This window comes from Lampetra planeri, chromosome 61 (assembly GCF_965212315.1).
Source record: "Lampetra planeri chromosome 61, kcLamPlan1.2.h2, whole genome shotgun sequence".
In the NCBI taxonomy this organism is placed as follows: domain Eukaryota; kingdom Metazoa; phylum Chordata; class Hyperoartia; order Petromyzontiformes; family Petromyzontidae; genus Lampetra; species Lampetra planeri.
The window spans coordinates 531,923-553,055 of NC_136167.1; the positions used below are offsets into that span (position 1 = coordinate 531,923).

Genomic DNA, 21,133 nt, shown 5'->3' on the forward strand with positions numbered 1-21,133 from the left:
GAAGTCGAGTCGCCTGGTTCGTAGCGCTGCGTGCTAACCGCTGCACCACCGCTCCCCGCGATTGTGCGTGTGTGCGTGTGTGCGCGTGCGTGTGTGTGCATGTGTGCGTGTGTGTGTTTGTTGCGTGTGTGTGTGTGTGCGTGTGCATGTGTGTGCGTGCGTGTGTGTGTACGTACCCCAACACTTCACGGTCGATCTCCCGGACAGACCTCGGCAGCACCACGAGCGACCTCACCGCCCTCCTCAGCGCCGCCGCCGCCGCTCCTCCTCCTCCTCCTCCTCCACCGCCGACGCCGCCGTACTCCTCGTAGTAGGGGAAGATCATCTCGGCGCCGGTGGCGTCGCGCTTGAAGCGCACGCCCGTGTGGAGGATGGAGCCCAGGCGGCGCAGGAAGTTGACCGAGTCGTTCAAGATGTGCTCGGGCGGCAGGAGCACGACGAGAACGAGGGAGTCGCGAGCCAGGCGCGGCGGAGTGGCGATCACGCAGTCCCCGCCGTCCCAGCCGCACTCCTCCGTGTTGCAGCCCTGGTCGCAGTGCTTGTCGGAGAAGTGGTCGCGGCAGTACTGGTCGTAGAGCGGGCTGCGGAGAGGTTGCGGGGGGGGGGGGGGGGACACGGTGAGACACACGGTGAGACACACGGTGAGACACACGGTGAGAGACACGCGGTGAGAGACACGCGGTGAGACACACGGTGAGACACACACGGTGAGACACACGGTGAGACACACGGTGAGACACACAGTGAGAGACGCGGTGAGACACACGGAGAGACACACGGTGAGACACACGGTGAGAGACACGGTGAGAGACACGGTGAGACACACTGAGAGATACACGGTGAGAGACACACGGTGAGAGACACACGGTGAGAGACACACGGTGAGAGACACACGGTGAGAGACACACGGTGAGAGACACACAGTGGGACACATGGGTAATCGGTAAAACCGATCCAAGGCTGCTTCACCGATAACCGGGAACCGATTTTTCTAAAGCCGCCCCCGAACCCTGGAACTCTGCCGTTGCACCGCTTGCTCGCCCACCCGCAGTGTCACCCGCCCGCAGTGTCGCCCATCCACAGTGTCACCCATCCGCAGTGTCGCCCACCCGCAGTGTTGTCCGCCCGCAGCGTTGCTTGCCTGCCCGCCCGCACACCCGCAATGTCGCCCACAATGTCGCCCGCAATGTCGCCCACAATGTCGCCCGCCCGCCCGCAGTGGTCGCCTGCCCGCCCGCCCGCCTGCCTGCCCCGCACTCACTTGCACTGCTTGGCGGTCTTCTTCTCCTTGCAGTCGAAGTCGTCGTAGAGGCACTCGGCGCCCGCGCACTGCTCGTCGCACTTCCCGTCGCCAAAGTAGCGCCAGCACTGCAGCGAGCTCGTGCAGTTGCGCCACGGGTCGTCGAAGTTGAGCGAGCAGTCGCCGCCGTCCCAGCCGCACGCGTGGACGTTGCACTCGAGGTCGCAGTAGCGGTCGCCCGCCTTGCTGCGGCACTCGGCCTGGGAAAGGGGATGAAGCGACGCGCACACACACACGCACACACACACGCGCAGATACACACACACACACGCGCAGATACACACACACACACGCGCAGACACACACACACACACACACGCGCAGACACACACACACACACACACGCGCAGATACACACACACACACGCAGATACACACACACACACGCGCAGACACACACACACACGCGCAGACACACACACACACGCAGATACACACACGCAGACACACACACACACGCGCAGACACACACACACACATGCAAGGGGTCAGTGGCAGAAGTGGGTGGGGCCTACGAGCAGTGGGAGGGGCTTGTGAGTAGTGAGAGAGACTCAGAGCAGTGGGAGTGGCTTCCAAGTAGTGGGAGAAGCCTAAGGGCGGTGGGAGGGGCCTACCAGTGGGAGGGGCTTACGAGCAGTCAGTGGAGCCTGTGGCCAGTGGGAGGGACCTACGGGTGGTGGGAGGGGCCTACGAGGAGTGGGATGGGCCTATGAGCAGTGGGAGGAGCCTATAGTCGGTGGGAGGGGCCTACGAGCAGTGGGAGGGGCCTACAAAGTGGGAGGGGCTTACGAGCACCGAGTAGGACCTGTGACCAGTGGAAGGGCCCTACAATCAGTGGGAGGGACCTTTGTCAAAAAGAAGTTGCTCACTCGAAAGTGAGCAAGGCAGAGGGACAGAGGGCAGGGAGGTGCGGAGGGTTGCCGGGCTGCCAGCCGACCAGCAGCAACGCATCCCGGGCTGAGCACCTTCAGAGCGGCGGGGGGGGGGGGGGTGTGTGGGACGGGTGAATGTGTAATTGGCGGCGGAGGAGGAGGGGAGTCGAGGGTTGTCACCTGCGTGCAGCTCTCCTCCAGCACGGAGGTGGGCGGCGGCGTCACGTCCTGCCCGACGCCCCCCGAGAAGCCCGGGTCCAGGAAGTGGCAGCGCAGGCCGTTGAAGCGCTGCGGGCAGCGGCAGCGAAAGAATGGCTTGGCGTCGTGCGGCTCGCACGCCCCGCCGTTGTAGCACGGCCTGCGGGAAGTGGGGGGGGGGGGCAACGCAGGGTGGCGCGACGGTTAAAACTATACTCTTAGTTCTTTCGGTAAAGTCACGTAGGTAAAAAAAAAATGAAATTAAAATTAATTTGAATTAAAAAATGAAATTTAAATTAATTTTAATTTCATTTTTTTTTTTCCTAGTGACTTTACCGAAAGAACTAAGAGTATGAATCATTGCAGTCACAAAAGCTTCAAATCTATGGTTACAACTATTTACGTGGAAGTGTTTCTTTTTCATTTTTATTTTTTTTATTTTTTTTACCGGGTGTAAAGCCCCGGGAGCTACGTCGCTCTTTATCCAGAAGCGACCCTACCACCCCCCCCCCCCCCTGGCGAAATCGCCAACGACAGCTCGACGGAGCGGGCTTACAGTCGTCCGAGCGGGAGCATTTTTTTTAATGCAGCCGCCAAAGAACCCTAAAAAAACCCCCGTGACGTCGTCTCAGAGGTCGCAACCGGGTACCCGATACCCGTACCCTACCTGATACCCGGCTACCGGTACCCGGCCGGGTACGGGTACCCGTTTGCGACCCTGGTGAGGCCGGGTACGGGTAGGCCGTGAGTCACTGGTGAGTCACCGTTTGTCACTCATTTCCCAACGTCTTGTCTCTTCTCACAATTCAAGTTCCTAGAATCAACCCACCCGCGCCTGCAACATGGCTTCATCCCAGAGGTTGCAATCAGGTACCCGATACCCGTACCCTACCCGATACCCGACCGGGTACGGGTAGGGTACGGACGGGTACGGCTACCCATTTGCGACCCTGGTGCGGCCGGGTACGGGTACGAGTAAGGAATCAAAACCCGTTTGCGACCTCTGCGTCGTCTCGAAACGCCGGAGGGGGTAAAAGACCGCGGGGACTCACTTGTTGAGGCAGGGCGAGTCGGCGGGGAACTGGCACTCGGGCCCCGTGTGCTTGGCGGGGCAGAAGCAGTGGGCCCCCAGGACGGGGCCCTGGACGCAGAAGCCCCCGTTGAGGCAGGTGAGGTTGCCGCAGGTGTAGGAGCTGTTCTCGCACGTGTAGCCGTGGTAACCCTGCGGGCAGAGGTGCACGCGTGAGTCCGTGCGAGTCCACGGGTCTCTGTGAGAGTCTATGGGTCTCTGTGCGAGTCTACGGGTCTCTGTGCGAGTCTACGGGTCTCTGTGCGAGTCTACGGGTCTCTGTGCGAGTCTACGGGTCTCTGTGCGAGTCTACGGGTCTCTGTGCGAGTCTACGGGTCTCTGTGCGAGTCTACGGGTCTCTGTGCGAGTCTACGGGTCTCTGTGCGAGTCTACGTGTCTCTTTGCGAGTCTACGGGTCTCTGTGCAAGTCTACGGGTCTCTGTGTGAGTCTACGGGTCTCTTTGCGAGTCTACGGGTCTCTGTGCAAGTCTACGGGTCTCTGTGCAAGTCTACGGGTCTCTGTGCGAGTCTACGGGTCTCTTTGCGAGTCTACGTGTCTCTTTGCGAGTCTACGGGTCTCTGTGCGAGTCTACGTGTCTCTGTGCGAGTCTACGTGTCTCTGTGCGAGTCTACGTGTCTCTGTGCGAGTCTACGGGTCTCTGTGCGAGTCTACGGGTCTCTGTGCGAGTCTATGGCTCTCTGTGAAAGTCCTATATGCGACTATCTACGTGTAAATATTTGTAGGGGCGTCTCTCACCTGCGGACACTTGCAGATGAAGCCGTGGGGCGTGTTGATGGTGACCATGCACGCGCCGCCGTTCTTGCACGGCTGGGACTGGCACGTGTCCACGATGTTCTCGCAGTGACGCCCTGCGCACAAGTGGCACACGCGATTCAAGCGATGCCCCCCAGCGGAGCGGAGATCAACAAAGACCCCCGCACCCCCACTCTCCTCTCACCGCGCGCAATTGGTGAAGCGACGTAATTTTAAAGGCGCATTCCCATTGGAAAATCAATTAAACAAAAAAAAATTCGGCTTACGAGCTGCGCCAAAAAAAATATTTCGGTTGTCGGATCCGCTGGCACGCATCCACACGCGTAATCTACCTGAAAATACCTGGGGGCCCGGCAGTGGCACGAGCAATCATTTCAAAGCCGCACATTTCAATTTAAATTTTTTATTATTATACTAGCTGTACTACCCGGCTTCGCCCGGGACTTGGATCCACCACGCCGGATCAGCTGGCACGCGACTCACCGGAATAGCCGGGCCTGCAGCGGCACTTGTAGTCGTTGACGAGCTGCACGCAGTCCAGAGTGCCGGGTGGCTGGCACGGGTTGGAGAGGCACTCGTTGACGTCGCCCTCGCAACGCTCGCCCACGAAGCCCGGCGCACACGAGCACGCGTAGCCCCCGACGCGGTCCTCGCACGAGCCGCCGTTGAAGCAGCGAGGCTCCAGCGTCACCGGGTCCACGCTCGGCAGGCAGTCGTTGCGGTTGATCTCGCAACGCACGCCTTGGGGGAGGGGAGGAGGGAGAGGGGACGTTACGGGCGGCCGCGTGCGGTGACCGGTGCCGGCCGCGTCCAGGCCGGTCCTCTGCGGAGGAGGCTCGTGAGGGACGCTGCTCCAGCAACGACGAAAGGCGGAGTTCAGCGACGCTCGCAACAACGAGAGGAGCGCCGGGCGGATGAAACGCATCAAGTTGCTAAACTTCTGGCTATCACAAACGATAGCGAAACCAAGTGGCTTATCTTCAAGTGGAACATTTTTAGCGGACAAATGCTTTGAGAGAGAGACATGTAAACTCCAAATATACAGCAGGCGTCAGGGTCGGGATCGAACCCACAACCTCCTGCATACCAGGCGAGGGAGTTAACATCTCCTAGCCACCACGGCACCTGCGTCTGTCCCGTGACCTCCTGGCCAGCTAACCTTCGACACTTCACGCGGCCTCAAAGTTCACCTGGGCCTGGCACAAGGTACGCGGGGATGTCACCGCCGCTTGCCGGTGAACGGCGGCGGCCGTGGTGGTGGTTGTTGTTGTTGTGGTGGTTGTTGTTGTGGTTGTTGTTGTTGTGGTTGTTGTTGTTGTGGTCGCGCTCATCCTTACCCTCTGTGCCAGGGGGACATGAGCAGATGTATCTGTTGACCAGGTCGATGCACGTTCCTCCATTCTCGCAGGGCTGCGACTGGCACTCGTTAATCTCCTTTTCGCAGTTCACGCCGTGATACCCTGGCACGCACTGCACAAAGACAAAGACCCCCGCGAGCAGCGTACAGAATTAACAGACAGTCGGCGAGTAGCGGCGCCTACGAAACGCCGGGCACCGCGCCCGGCCGCCTTTGTCTCCCGAGTAGCGACGTTTGCCCACGGCACCCACCGGGCGCTCGTGCGAGTTCTGAGTCGACCGAGCGGAGGTCCAGGGCCGGGTTCACGTAATCGTCACCCACAGGCAGAGGACAAACATCCCCCGCCCGCCGGCCCGCCCGCCGGTTCGATTTGTGTACTCGAAAGGGGTCGAGCGGTGGCGTTAGCGAGCGCCCTATTAATGTTCCGGAGACCGCAAGAACGGCGGGGGGAGTGCGGACCCCCGTGCCACCCGCACCGCCGAACTACTCCTGGGTTCGAGTCCAGGTCGGAGGGGGGGGGTGGGAGAGGCACAACGGGGGCGAACGAACGAGCGAGCAAATGAGCGAGCGAGCAAATGAGCGAGTGAGCAAATGAATGAGCGAGCAAATGAGCGAGCGAGCAAATGAGCGAGTGAGCAAATGAATGAGCGAGCAAATGAGCGAGCGAGCAAATGAGCGAGCGAGCGAGCGGACGAGCGAGTGAGCGAACGAGCGAGCGGAGGAGTGAGCGAACGAGCGGACGAGCGAGCGAGCGTGCGAGCGAACGAACGAGCGAGCGGACGAGCGAGAGAGCGAGCGTGCGAGCGAACGAGCGAGCGAATGAGCGAGCGAACGAGCGAGCGAACGAGCGTGCGAGCGAACGAGCGTGCGAGCGAGCGAACGAGCGAGCGAAAGAGCGAACGAGCGAGCGAGCGAACGACGATCAGCACCTCGCACGAGAAGCCGCCCAGGTAGTCGTTGCAGGTCGCCCCGTTCTGGCAGGGGTTGGACTCGCACTCATCCACCTCCTCCTCGCAGTAGCTGCCCGTGAAGCCGGCCTGGCAGTGGCACGTGTGGCTGTTGCCCACGTTCATGCAGCTGCCGCTGTGCTGGCAGAGCCGCGCCACCGACACGCCTGTGACACGCGTGTGCCCGCACGCACACAGAAGACAAAGGTTCCCCCCCCCCAACAGTTATAACCTGAACACACTGTTGGGGCAAGTGCTGGTAGCGAGTAGCACCTATGAAGGTCACCACGGCACACGAGGGGGTGGGTGACTATGGCGATGATGACGACGACGCTGATGACGACTATGGCGATGACGTCGTTGATGATGATAACGATGATGATGATAACGATGATGACGATGAAGCTGCTGCCGATGACAAATGACGATCATGACGACGACGGCGGCTACGACGCTGATGATGATAACGATGATGACGACGACGCTGATGACGACTATGGCGGTGACGTCACTGATGATGATAACGATGATGCCGATGACAAATGACGATCGTGACGACGACGACGGCGGCGGCTACGACGCTGACCGAATCGGAGGGCGGCCACTTCGCAGGAGACGTTGGGCACGTCGCAGTAGAGGCCCGTCCAGCCGCTGGGGCACTCGCAACGGAAGGCGGTGGCCGACTGCGAGCATGTGCCGCCGTTCTTGCACGGCGCTGCCACGCACCAGTCCACCAGGCTCTGCACGCACGTAACGCGAGAGACAGGGAGTCGTAAGCATCGTCAGTTTCGTCGTCGTCACCATCAGCGTCATCCGTCATCGGAAGCATTTTCGTCATCGTTTGCATTGGCGTCATCGTGAGCGTCATCATCGTCGTCGTCATCATCATCAACGTTGTCATTGTGGGCGTCGTCATCATCAGCGTCGTCATCATCAGCGTCGTCATCATCATCATCAACGTTGTCATTGTCGTCAGCGTCATCATCAGCGTCGTCATCATCAGCGTCGTCATCATCATCATCAACGTTGTGATTGTCGTCAGCGTCATCATCAGCGTCGTCATCATCAGCGTAATCATCATCATCAACGTTGTGATTGTCGTCAGCGTCATCATCAGCGTCGTCATCATCAGCGTAATCATCATCATCATCAACGTTGTGATTGTCGTCAGCGTCATCATCAGCGTCGTCATCATCAGCGTAATCATCATCATCATGAACGTTGTCATTGTTATCGGCGTCATCATCAGCGTCGTCATCAGCGTCATCATCATCAGCGTCATTGTCGTTAGTGTTACTATCACTACACGACCACTTTCAATAACCCCGCTCTTTATTTTAAATGCCATCATCTCATGTACACTTCTATAATTATTGTAAAGCGCATTGGATCAAGGCGCTGGTATATAAATCTACGCAAGATCGTCACTGTCATTGTCAGCGTCGTCATCATCATCGTTGTAAGCATCGCCATTCATCAGCGTCACCATCACCGCCATCAGCATCGTCAATCATCATCGCCGGCGTCATCATCATCGCCACCAACGTCATGATGAGCGTAAGCAACGGAGACCCCAGGGGAGGGGGCGGGGCGGGGGGGGGGGGGTACAGGCATCTTCTGGCCAAATCCCACGTGGCGGGGAGGGGAGACGGTACCCCTGACTACCCCACGGGGTTCCTACAACAACAGGAAACAGGAAGGCCACACACACACACAAAGACAAAGATCCCCGCCCCCGTGTAGCCTTAACACACTGTTGGGGCAAGTGCCGTTAGCGAGCACCTACGGAGGCCGACATGGCGTACGAGGGGGTGGGTGGCCAACACCACGCCCGGCCGCCTTTGTCTCCCTAGTGGTGGTGTTTACACACCACACCAGCTACACTCCTTCGCATGTCTGTACGTTGAACTTCTTTCGCACCGTACGTAGCCAACCGTGCTAATCGGAGGTGCGGGGGAAGGACAACAAACTAAGCATTTGAGGCCTAGGGGAGGCTCATGGCCGGTTCAGATAATCGTCACTGGTGGTGGTGGTTGTGGCAGTGAGCGGGAATGGAACTCGGGTTTGCCGGTAGTGCATATATAGCCTGAACAGACCGTTGGGGCGAGTGCCTCTGAAGGCCGGCATGGCACACGATGGGGGGGGTGGGGGGTGGTCAGCACCACGCCTGGCCACCTTTATCGTCACACAAAATCGACAAACAAAGATCCCCCGTAAAGTTAACAGACTCTGTAGGGGCAAGTGCTGTTAGCCAGCGCCTATGAAGGCCGGCACGGCACACGAGGGGGTGGGTTGCTAGCAACCAAGATGGCCGCCTTTGTCTCCCTAGTGGCGATGTTTACACACCGCACCAGGTAGTTATTTGAGGCCGAGTCGACCTAGGGGAGGCCCACGACCGGTTCAGATAATCGTCACCGGCCAGTGGTGGTGGCCGTGAGCGGGAATCGAACTCGGGTCGGCGGGTTCGTAGTGAAGCGCGGCGGTAAGCGCTAACACCTCCGCTCCCCGCCACACACACGCACAGGCGCACGCATACACACACAAGCGCACGCGCACGCACACACGCGCACACACACACACACACAGTCGCACACGCACACACACACATTAAGGCACACACACACACACGCGCGCGCGTGCCCGACCTGGCAGTTGTTGCCCGTGTATCCGTGCGGGCACGTGCACTTGTACGAGCCCAGCCCGTCGAGGCAGGTGGCGCCGTTGACGCACGGCCGCGAGTCGCACTCGTTGATGTCGTACTGGCAGTTGGCGCCGCTGTAGCCGGCACGGCACATGCAGCTGTAGCTGCTGATGCCGTCCACGCACGAGCCGCCGTTGAAGCAGGAACTGAGCGGGAGAGAGGGAGCGACGGAGAGAGCGAGACGGAGAAAAATATGTACGTAGAAAACAGGGGGAACATAGGCAGAGTAGGGAGAGAGGGGGGGGGGGTAGAGAGGGGGGGGGGGGTAAGAAGGTGGAACAGAGCTTGAAATCTTTCGTGAAATATTTCATTTAAACGGGGGGGGGGGGGGCACATTAAGCAAAGCATTGAAAAAAAACTAAAAAAACTAAATGATGAACGAAGCAAAGTGCCGATTACACCGAGCATCTTCGTTTCCTCTGATCGTAACAAAAAAAGAGAGGGAGAGAAGATGGAGGGAGGGAGAGACGGAGAGAGACAGAAATTTAATGGACCGGACAATTGTGGGAGAGGCGGAGAGTTTGGAAAACGGAGGGGGTATGTCCAGATAGAGACGCACACACCTAAACTGGACATCTGTGCAAAAGAGCATTATAGCTCATCGGATTCCTCCAGCATAAATAAACATTCAGATTGTGATAGGCAGGGGCAGAGGACAGGCGGGGCAGGGAAACACAGAAGCGTCTAGACACACACGCAGACGGTGACACAGACACATGTCTAGACAGACAGATACCCAGATAGAAACATTCACAGGCAAGACAGCTGCCATTCGCCACTGTGACGGTGACGTCACCACGGCGCTTGTGCCAGGCTAGGTGCACTTTGAGGCTACCACGTGAAGTGTCGAAGGCTCGCTGCTGACAAGAGGTATTGGGACAGACCCAGCAGGTGCCATGGGTCGGCTGACTGAGATGACCGGCAGAGGCACCGAACCACTCTGCCAACTCGCTACCCCATCACACACACACGCACGCGCACGTTCACCAACACACACGCACGTTCACCAACACACACACGCATTCACAAACACACACACGCATTCACCAACACACACACACACGCACGTTCACCAACACACACACACGTCACACGCGCGCGCGCCCACCTCTCGGTGCAGTCGGGCACGTTGTTCTCGCAGTGGATGCCGTTGAAGCCGGGCCGGCACTTGCAGGTGTAGCTGTTCACGTAGTCGGTGCAGTTGCCCCCGTTGAGGCACGGCGCGCTGGCGCACTCGTCCACCTCGTGCTGGCACTGGCGCCCCGCGAACCCCGCGCGGCACACGCACGAGAACGCGTTGACGCCGTCCCAACACGTGCCGCCGTTCTGACACGGAGCTGCGGTGGAGACACGGGAGGGGGGGGTGGGACGGCACGGGGAGACACGGGGAGACGCGGGGAGACACAGGGAGACACGGGGAGATACGGGGAGACACGGAGGTTAGAGAGTTGTCAGGGTCGAGATCGAACCCACGCCCTCCTGTATACCAGGCGAGGGAGATAACATCTCGCACCACCTGCACTCAGGTCAGGCAGATAGGAATCCAGGCAGGCAGCAAGCCAGAAGGCGAATATAGTAGAAACACGGAGATTGGGGACACGTGGGGAGCAGACACGCGGATTTCCCCTCGAAGAACACAATTACTCCCGTCACGGCACACTTGGGAGCAAACGGGGAGACGTGGATATTGGGGAACGGCGAGGTTAGAGACACGGATATGAATCATAATAAATTATAATTATAATGATAATTGGTTTTTTACCCTTCTATCTGGCAACAAAACTGACACCTTTTTTAAAAGGAGTCATGTTTACATAGACCACAATACCTGCAGTCATAATGCAAACAAAAAACATAACTCTGATAATGTGCACCGTCCTTGAAGTTGATTGGTCCACACCCGAGACAGCTTTCCTTAGAGCCTAGTCTCACGTGGTGTTGGACCAGATGACGCCAAAAAAAAAGGTGTCAGTTTTGTTGCCAGATAGAAGGGTAAAAAACCAATTATCATATTTTTTACTGGCAAATGAGGTTCCAATGGTATAATTATAATAACAGCAACAATAAACAACACCGGCCACTCGTACCAAATGGCGAGCCACTCACCGGGCAAGCAGTCGTCCACATCCACCTGGCAGCTGTGGCCGGTGTAGCCGGGCTGGCACTCGCACGAGAAGCCGCCCAGCGAGTTCCGGCACATCCCGCCGTTGCGGCAGCGGTCGGACACGCACTCATCCACGTCCACGTCGCATGACCGGCCTGCGATGGAGAGGGGGGGATGTTAACAGTCTCGCCTGGCACGCAGGAAGTCGTGGGTTCGATCCCGACCTCGTCAGTAACGTGACTAAACGCAGCGTCAAGTATGGTTGAGCACGGTGGCGAGATGTTAACCGTCTCGCCTGGTACGCGGGAAGTCGTGGGTTCGATCCTGACCTCGTCAGTAAGGATACTAACCCCAGCGTGGTGAAGTATGGTTGCGCACGGTGGCGAGATGTTAACTGTCTCGCCTGGTACGCGGGAGGGACGTGGGTTCGATCCTGACCTCGTCAGTAAGGATACTAACCCCAGCGTGGTGAAGTATGGTTGCGCACGGTGGCGAGATGTTAACTGTCTCGCCTGGTACGCGGGAGGGACGTGGGTTCGATCCTGACCTCGTCAGTAAGGATACTAACCCCAGCGTGGTGAAGTATGGTTGAGCACGGTGGCGAGATGTTAACTGTCTCGCCTGGTACGCGGGAGGGACGTGGGCTTTCGCGACCAATATTATTCTTAATAAAGGTTTTTTTTGGGTTCGATCGCGTAAATATGTGTGTCATAAGGAATTTGTCACATAACCAAAAGGCCAATTAGTTACTAGTATTGTGTAGTGTATAGTGTAGTGTATATTAGTGTAGTGTATAGTGTAAAGTGTAGTAGTGTATAGAGTGTAGTGTATAGTAGTGTATAGTGTAGTGTATAGTAGTGTAGTATATAGTGTAGTGTATAGTAGTGTCATGTATAGTGTAGAGTATATTAGTGTAGTGTAGTGTACAGTAGTGTAGTGTATAGTGTAGTGTATAGTGTTTCGTTGGAAATTACATCCAGCATCATATTATTAAAAACATAGTTTAGTTGCGTTGAGCACGGACACAACAGGAAAGATTATTTTTGGTGCGACGCACAAACTCTGGCCCGGGTGGGCTGGTGTTGTGGGTGTGGCGGTGGTGGTGGGTGGTTGGTTTAATTGTTCCGGTTGAGCCGTACCCTGCCACCCGCTGGGACAAGAACAGGCAAAGTCGGAGAAGTCCGGCAATTCCCGGCAGCTGCCACCATTCCGGCACGGAGTCCCGGAGCAAGGGGCCAGCACCGTCTCGCAGTTCCGCCCTGCGCAGAGACACACGCGCACATGCATATTATTTAAACAACGGATAACACACAAAGACACTAACAACGTAATAAACACAATTTTATAAGAAACGTGGTTAATCCATGCATTAGTTAATATTTACTGTAGCTACAGCAGCCCATCGTTTATGGGGGAATGGTCTGTAAGCAATCACACTGGGCTCTATGGAGGCACTGCACTACTATACACTACAATACACTACCCTATACACTACCCTATACTACACACCAAGCTCTCTGAAGCCCCGTTATTAAGCGATTAGTCGTTAACAGTGGTGCCTGTTAAGACGGCTTCTACTGCACACAAAGATAAAGATCACCCGTATAGCCTGAACAAACTGTGGAGGCAAGTGCTGTTTGAAGGCCGGCACGGTACACGAGGGGGTGGGTGGCCAGCACCACGCCCGATCGCCTTTGTCTCCCCCAGTGGTAATGTTTTTACACACAGCACCAGGTTACGCATTTGAGGCCGAGTCGACCTAGGGGAGGCCCATGACTGGTTCAGATAATCGCGACCGGTGTTGGCCGTGAGCGGGAATCGAACTCGGGTCGCCAGGTTTGTAGCGCAGCGTAGCGCTAACCGCTGCACCACCGCTCCCCACGATATATCAACAACAACCGCCATTTGCCACTAAGTGGCGATGACGTCACCACGACTCTTGTGCCAGGCTATGTGCACGTTGAGGCCACGTGAAGTGTCGAACGCCCTCTGACAGGAGGTCACGGGGCAGACCCAGCAGGTTCCACGGGTCGACTGACTGAGATGATTGACCGATGCACCACCTGTGCCCCCTACTGTGCCAACTACACACAGACACACAGACGTAGACCTATGTGCGTGACACACACACACGCGCGTATATGTACGCATACACGCACCCGTACTGAGAGGCAAACGCACGCACGGAGAACGGATGGACCTCTGTGTAGTCCAAGACATGACGACGGCAATCGCAGGGATTTAGACTGTAACAACGAAGGCGCTAACGACGGCCACAGAGGGGATGAAGACGATTAGGGTTATGACGATGAAGATGCGGATGATGATGACGACGACGACGACGATTATCTGTTTACTCTTCCAGTATTTTGCACTGCGCACCGTGTGTGCTGTACTGTGTCTGTCGCTGTAACGTTCAGACCCGGTGCCCCTACTGAACATCTGCGCCAAAATAACTTCATCGGATTAAATTTCGATTTAAATCTTTCGTGACTGCAGGGATTCATCTTCTTGGTTCTTTCGGTAAAGTCACGTAGAAGGGAAATAATGAAATAAAAAATATATAAAACATAATAAAATACAATTCTCACGACGTTTCAGCGACAACGCAAGCAGCCGTCCTCAGGTGAAGAACAGGTCTGTCGGAAAGACAGCGTGGAAATGTCGTGAGAATTATTTTATCAAGATTAATTTGTATTATTTTATTATTTCCCTTCTACGTGCCTTTACCGAAAGAACCAAGAAGATTCATCGGATTCCTCCAGAAACATAAACACTCATTCTGATGACAATGAATACGACGTAGAAAGGCAAAGACGACGATGACGATGAAGCAGGATTCATTTGTTTAACAACTCCTTCCCCGCGTACCGGTGTAGGGCAAGTTGCACTGGCACGTGTAGCTTGAGATGCCGTCGTGGCAAATCCCGCGGTTGAGGCAGGGGTTGGACTGGCACTCGTTGACGTTGATCTGGCAGTTGTTGCCTGCCGAGGGCGAGAGAGCGGGGGTTAGAGTTCGCGTCAACTACGAGGACGACGACAACAAGAGGCGAATGGCTCGCAGGGCTCTACCGAATAAATGAAACTGAAACTGATAATTGGTTTTTTTACCCTTCTATCTGGCAACAAAACTGACACCTTTTAACAAGGAGTCATGTTTGCATAGACCGCAATACCTGCAGTCGTAATACAAACAAAAGACACAACTCTGATAATGTGCACTGTCCTTGAAGTTGATTGGTCCACACCCGAGACAGCTTTCCGGGTGTGGACCAATCAACTTCAAGGACAGTGCACATTATCAGAGTTATGTCTTTTGTTTGTATTATGACTGCAGGTATTGCGGTCTATGCAAACATGACTCCTTGTAAAAAGGTGTCAGTTTTGTTGCCAGATAGAAGGGTAAAAAAACCAATTATCATATTTTTATTGGCAAATGAGGTTCCCATAGTGTTGAAACTGAAACTGTTGTTATTACACTGTACCGCTAGTTCACGCGTGTGCGTAGCGTAGCACGTGTGTGTGTGTGTGCGTGCGTTAGCGTTACCACGGAAGCCCGCGCGACAGATGCAGGTGTAGGCGTTGAGCTGATCGTAGCACGTCGCCCCGTTGAGACACGGACCGGACGCACACTCATCCCTCTCCACGTCGCAGTTCCTCCCGATCCAGCCCGGGTCGCACACGCACCGATACCTGCAGCAGCAGCAGCAGTAGCACGAGAAGCAATAGCAGTAGGAGCAGCAGCAGAAACAGCAGCAGCAGTAGGAGCAGCAGCAGCAAGACAACCGCCAGCATCAGTATCAACATCAGAAAGGTAAAAATGAGATCATCACAGAACGTAGTGGTGCAGTGTACACACACACACTACTCTCACTCATTCACAACTCACAATGACTCACACACTACTAACACACACACTACTCACACACTACTCACTCACACACTCACACACTACTAACACTCACACACTACTCACACACACTACTCACTCACACACTAACACACACTAACACACTACTCAACAACAACCGCCATTCGCCACTAAGTGGCGGTGACGTCACCACGACGCTTGTGCCAGGCCAAGGTGCACATGGCCTGGCACACACTATCACACACACTACTTACACACTACTCACACACCACTAACACACACTACTCACACTAACACACACACCACTAACACACACTACTCACACTAACACACACACACACTACTCACACTAACACACACACTACTCACACTAACACACACACACACACTACTCACACACTACTAACACACACACACTACTAACTCACACACTCACAGACTGCCCCGCCTCACCCGTTGTGATCGTCAAGACAGCCGCCGTGCGTGCACGGGCTGCTGGCGCACTCGTCCACTCACACTCACACACACACTCACACACACACTACTCACACACTACTCACACACTACTCACACACTACTCACACACCACACACACACTACTAACTCACACACTCACAGACTGCCCCGCCTCACCCGTTGCGATCGTCGAGACAGCCGCCGTGCGTGCACGGGCTGCTGGCGCACTCGTCCACTCACACTCACACACACTACTCACACACTACTCACACTCACACACACACTCACAGACGACCTCGCTAGCGCCCCTCACCCGTTGCGATCGTCTAGACATCCGCCGTGCGTGCACGGGCTGCTGGCACACTCGTCCAGCTCCTCGATGCACGCCGGCTCCTGGAAGCCGTCGGGGCAGACGCAGGTGAAGCCGTCGACGCCGTCGCGACACGTGCCGCCGTTGTGGCACGGTGACGACGCACACTCGTCCACGTCGATGGTGCACGCGGGGCCTGCGGGGGGTGAGCACGCCGTGGGGGGGGGGGGGGGGGGAAACACGGGACACGGGGGCGGTGAGACACAGGGAGACACGGGGACACACGGGGAGACGGGAGCGGTGAGACACGGGGAGACACGAGCAGTGAGACACGGGCACACGGGAGCGGTGAGACACGGGGATACGAGACACGGGGAGACGGAAGCGGTAAGACACGGGACACGTGGCGAGACACGGGGACACGGGGGACGACACGCACTCGTCCACGTCGAAGACGGTGGGTGCGCGACTGGCGGCACGCGAGTGGCGTCACGCGTGTGCGTCACGCGTGTGCGTCACGCGTGTGCGTCACGCGTGTGCGTCACGCGTGTGCGTCACGCGTGTGCGTCACGCGTCTGTCCGTGGCGCGCGTCGTTACCTGTGTAGCCGGGCTGGCACACGCACTCGTAGCTGTTGATGCCGTCCTTGCACACGCCGTAGTCACACGAGCTGCTCGCACAGTCGTCGTAGTTCGTCTCGCAGTTGGTGCCTGCGGGGGGGGGGGGGGGGGTCACGGGGTCAAACCGGCGTCGTCATTCACTGGGCATCTGTGAAGAAAGAGCTTCATAGCTCATCGGTGAGTGGTGAGCGGTGTGGGCTGGGAGTGGTGTGGGCTGTGTGGGCTGGGAGTGGTGAGCGGTGTGGGCTGTGTGGGCGTTGAGTGGTGAGCGGTCTGGGCTGGGAGTGGTGTGGGCTGTGTGGGCTGTGAGTGGTGTGGGCGGTGAGTGGTGAGGGCTGTGTGGGCGTTGAGTGGTGAGCGGTCTGGGCTGGGAGTGGTGTGGGCTGTGTGGGCTGTGAGTGGTGTGGGCGGTGAGTGGTGAGGGCTGTGTGGGCTGTGTGGGCTGTGTGGGCTGTGTGGGCTGTGTGAGCGGTGAGCGGTGTGGGCTGTGTGGTCTGCGAGCAGCAGTGCCGGGCCTTGCGAGCGACACCCACCTCCCGTGCCGGGCTGGCACGTGCACTGGAAGCCGTTGACGAGGTCCACGCACTTGCCCTCGTGCTGGCAGGGGTTGCTCAGGCACTCGTTCACCTGCTTCTCGCACCGAGGCCCCATGTAGCCCGGCAGGCAGGCGCACGTGAAGCCGGCCACGGCGTCCTGGCAGCGTCCGTGGTGGCACGGGTCCGGGTCGCAGTCGTTGACGTTCACCTCGCACAGCTCGCCCTCGAAGCCTGCGCCGGGACACGCGGGCAAAGTTACCGCCGCAGCGGCGTAGCCTGCACGGGATGTCGGGGCAAGTGGCGCGTGACTATGTTGGGGGGGGAGGAATTGCTATGGCACGTTTAAGGCCGAGTCAACTTACGGGGGGGGGGGGGGATAAGGGGCCCACAAGGTTGGACCCCGGGTTCAGAAACTCGATAGAAATTTCGATTGAAAGCTTTCGTGACTGCAGGGGTTCATCTTCTTGTTTCTTTCGGTAAAGTCGCGTGGAAGGGAAATAATAAAATAATAAAAATAAAACATTATAAAATGCAATTCTCACGACGTTTCGGCCACAATGCAAGCAGCCGTCTTCAGGTGAAGAACAGGTCTGTCGGAAAGACAGCGTCTGAATGACGCTGTTCTTCACCTGAGGACCTGTTCTTCAACAGGTCTGTTCTTCACCTGAGGACGGCTGCTTGCGTTGTGGCCGAAACGTCGTGAGAATTATATTTTATTATGTTTTATGATTATTATTTAATTATTTCCCTTCTACGCGACTTTACCGAAAGAACCAAGAAGATGAATCCATGCAGTCACGAAAGCTTTAAATCGAAATTTATACTAGGTTTGTTTTCTATTTCATTTGTACTTGATGATGATTGCTTGTGTTGCAATCGAAACGTCGCAATTCTACTATTAAATTAATTTCTCTTTCTACGTGACTTTACCGAAAGAACCAAGAAGATCGATAGAAATTATTATAAATTATTTTTTTTAGCGAAACGGTTCCGAGGAGTCCGAACCTTCGGGGCAGTCGCAGTCGAACATGTTGGGCAGGTCGATGCACTTGGCCCCGTTGAGGCAGGGCGTGCTGGCACACTCATCGATGTCCATCTGGCACATGCTGCCCGTGAAGCCTGCGGCACAGGGACGGCGAGAGGTGGAGAGAGGGGAAGGGGAGGGAGGGAGCAGAGAGGGAGAACACGCCAACTATTAACACGCATTTAAAGCTTTCGTGACTGCAGGGATTCATCTTCTTGGTTCTTTCGGTAAAGTCACGTAGAAGGGAAATAATAAAATAATAAAAATAAAACATAATAAAATAATTCTCACGACGTTTCGGCCACAACGCAAGCAGCCGTCCTCAGGTGAAGAACAGGTCTGTCGGAAAGACAATGTTTCAGACACTGTCTTTCTGACAGACCTGTTCTTCACTTGAGGACGGCTGCTTGCGTTGTGGCCGAAACGTCGTGAGAATTATTTTATTATGTTCAATTTTTATTATTTTATTATTTCCACTCTACATGACTTTACCGAAAGAACCAAGAAGATATTAACACGCAGTGCACAGAAGCTGTCAAAGTATGACCTTGCGTTTTGATTTAGTGTGCCGATCTTAAAGGTGCATTGAAAAATGTTGATACTCCGACTGATGCTCCTGCTAATTGGTTTTTTACCCTTCCATCTGGCAACAAAACTGACACCTTTTTTACAAGGAGTCATGTTTGCATAGACCACAATACCTGCAGTCATAACGCAAACAAAAAACATAACTCTGATAATGTGCACTGTCCTTGAAGTTGATTGGTCCACACCCGAGACAGCTTTCCTTAGAGCCTAGTCTCACATGGGTTGGACCAGATGACGCCAAAAGGCGCACTAAAGTGCCTAGTCATGTGAGACTAGGCTCTAAAGAAAGCTGTCTCGGGTGTGGACCAATCAACTTCAAGGACAGTGAACATTATAAGAGTTATGCTTTTTTGTTTGCATTATGACTGCAGGTATTGTGGTCTATGTAAACATGACTCCTTGTAAAAAAGGTGTCAGTTTTGTTGCCAGATGGAAGGGTAAAAAACCAATTATCATATTTTTATTGGCAAATGAGGTTCCAATGGTGATGCTCCTGCTGTGTGACTCATGCAGCCAGCTATGGCTGCAGGGTTTGGTGGCACATGTTGTTTATGTCGTTTATTGTGAAAATTCGGTCACAGTTCCTATGATCACTGTTACATTGCTTTTATGGCTTTATTTTGGTGACTCAACACTACCCATAGACTCAACACTACCCACAGACTCAACACTGCCCACAGACTCAACACTGCCCACAGACTCAACACTACCAACAGACTCAACACTGCCCATAGACTAACACTACCCATAGACTAACACTACCCACAGACTAACACTACCCACAGACTAACACTACCCACAGACTAACACTACCCACAGACTAACACCTAATTTGCAAACAAGCTGCTGACCCTCCCAGAGCGCCACCGCTCATCGTCAGGGCCCAGCCACAAACAATGGGCGCATTGAGCAGCCGGCGCCGTGCAGACAGCGGGGGGTGCAGCGTGGTGCAGCGTGGTGACGTCACTGCCACTTAGCGAACGGCGGTTGTTGTGTGTCCTGCAGCGTGGTGCAATGTGCAACGTGCAGCATGGCACAGAATTCGTCACTGTGCATGCTGCAGGATCGTGCAGCGTTCGTGCAGTGTTGCGAAGAGTGCAACGCCGTGCGGCATCGTGCAGCGTGGGTGCAGCGTGTGCACAGCACGGCACGTGCATGCAGCGCCAGTCAAGCACGTTGCGTGCGGGGTTGCGACGTGCAGCGCCGTGCCAATTGTGTCCGAGCTTCCGGTCCAGCGGCGCAACCCGTGGCCTTTCCCCGCCGCACCGCGATGGGACAGAACCAGAGGTCGCAACCGGGTACCCGATACCCGTACCCTACCCGATACCCGTATCCAGCCAGGTATGGGTACAGTTAGCCGTTTGCGACGCTGGTGCGGCCGGGTACGAGTACGGGTAGGCCGTGAATCACTGGTGAGTAGCCGTTTGTCACTCATTTCGGGTAGGGTACGGACCCTGGTGCGGCCGGGTACGGGTAAGGAATCAAAACCCGTTTGCGACCTCTGGACAGAACGATCACCGGAGCGACGGTGCACTTTGAAATCGTCGTCTCGATTGAAAGCTCGTTTCTTTAGAATTGCTTCTTGCGTTTGAGTTTGTCGTCCCTGCCCCCGCACCGCCGATTGGCACGGTTGGCTACGTACGGTGCGAAAGAAGTTCAATATACATACTGCCGCATAGACTCAACACTATCCATAGACTAACACTACCCAGAGATTAACACTACCCATAGACTCAACACTCCCCACAGACTCAACACTACCCACAGACTCAACACTCCCCACAGACTCAACACTACCCATAGACTCAACACTGCCCAAAGACTCAACACTGCCCATAGACTCAACACTGCCCATAGACTCAACACTACCCATAGACTCAACACTACCCACAGACTCAACACTCCCCACAGACTCAACACTACCCACAGACTCAACACTCCCCACAGACTCAACACTACCCACAGACTCAACACTGCCCATAGACTCAACACTGCCCATAGACTCAACACTGCCCATTTACTCAACACTACCCATAGACTCAACACGACCCATAGACTAACACTACCCATAGACTAACACTACCCATAGACTCAACACTACCCATAGACTCAACACTACCCATAGACTCAACACTGCCCATAGACTCAACACGACCCATAGACTAACACTACCCATAGACTCAACACTACCCATAGACTCAACACTGCCCATAGATTCAACACTGCCCATAGACTAACACTGCCCATAGACTCAACACTGCCCATAGACTCAACACTGCCCATAGACTCAACACTGCCCATAGACTCAACACTGCCCATAGACTCAACACTGCCCATAGACTCAACACTGCCCATAGACTCAACACTGCCCATAGACTCAACACTGCACCCCCAATTAGCACGGTT

At 55.5% G+C, this 21,133-nt stretch overlaps 1 protein-coding gene across 2 annotated transcripts in view; it reads right to left on the reverse strand.

Moving 5' to 3' along the window:
- Positions 1–21,133, reverse strand: part of LOC144736579 (neurogenic locus notch homolog protein 1-like) — a 112,048-nt gene that overhangs the window by 20,126 nt on the left and 70,789 nt on the right. For both annotated transcript variants that reach the window (XM_078619143.1, XM_078619142.1), the window contains exons 11-29: positions 18,121–18,234; positions 17,113–17,346; positions 16,559–16,669; positions 15,964–16,156; positions 14,871–15,016; positions 14,195–14,308; positions 12,463–12,582; positions 11,326–11,478; positions 10,328–10,556; positions 9,164–9,365; positions 7,105–7,258; positions 6,501–6,685; positions 5,552–5,684; positions 4,698–4,955; positions 4,197–4,309; positions 3,423–3,592; positions 2,353–2,530; positions 1,262–1,500; positions 177–581 (exon numbers count right to left, since the gene is read on the reverse strand). In XM_078619143.1, coding sequence (XP_078475269.1) covers positions 177–581; positions 1,262–1,500; positions 2,353–2,530; positions 3,423–3,592; positions 4,197–4,309; positions 4,698–4,955; positions 5,552–5,684; positions 6,501–6,685; positions 7,105–7,258; positions 9,164–9,365; positions 10,328–10,556; positions 11,326–11,478; positions 12,463–12,582; positions 14,195–14,308; positions 14,871–15,016; positions 15,964–16,156; positions 16,559–16,669; positions 17,113–17,346; positions 18,121–18,234 — 3,451 coding nt within the window. The remainder of the gene's footprint in view (positions 1–176; positions 582–1,261; positions 1,501–2,352; positions 2,531–3,422; positions 3,593–4,196; positions 4,310–4,697; positions 4,956–5,551; positions 5,685–6,500; positions 6,686–7,104; positions 7,259–9,163; positions 9,366–10,327; positions 10,557–11,325; positions 11,479–12,462; positions 12,583–14,194; positions 14,309–14,870; positions 15,017–15,963; positions 16,157–16,558; positions 16,670–17,112; positions 17,347–18,120; positions 18,235–21,133) is intronic.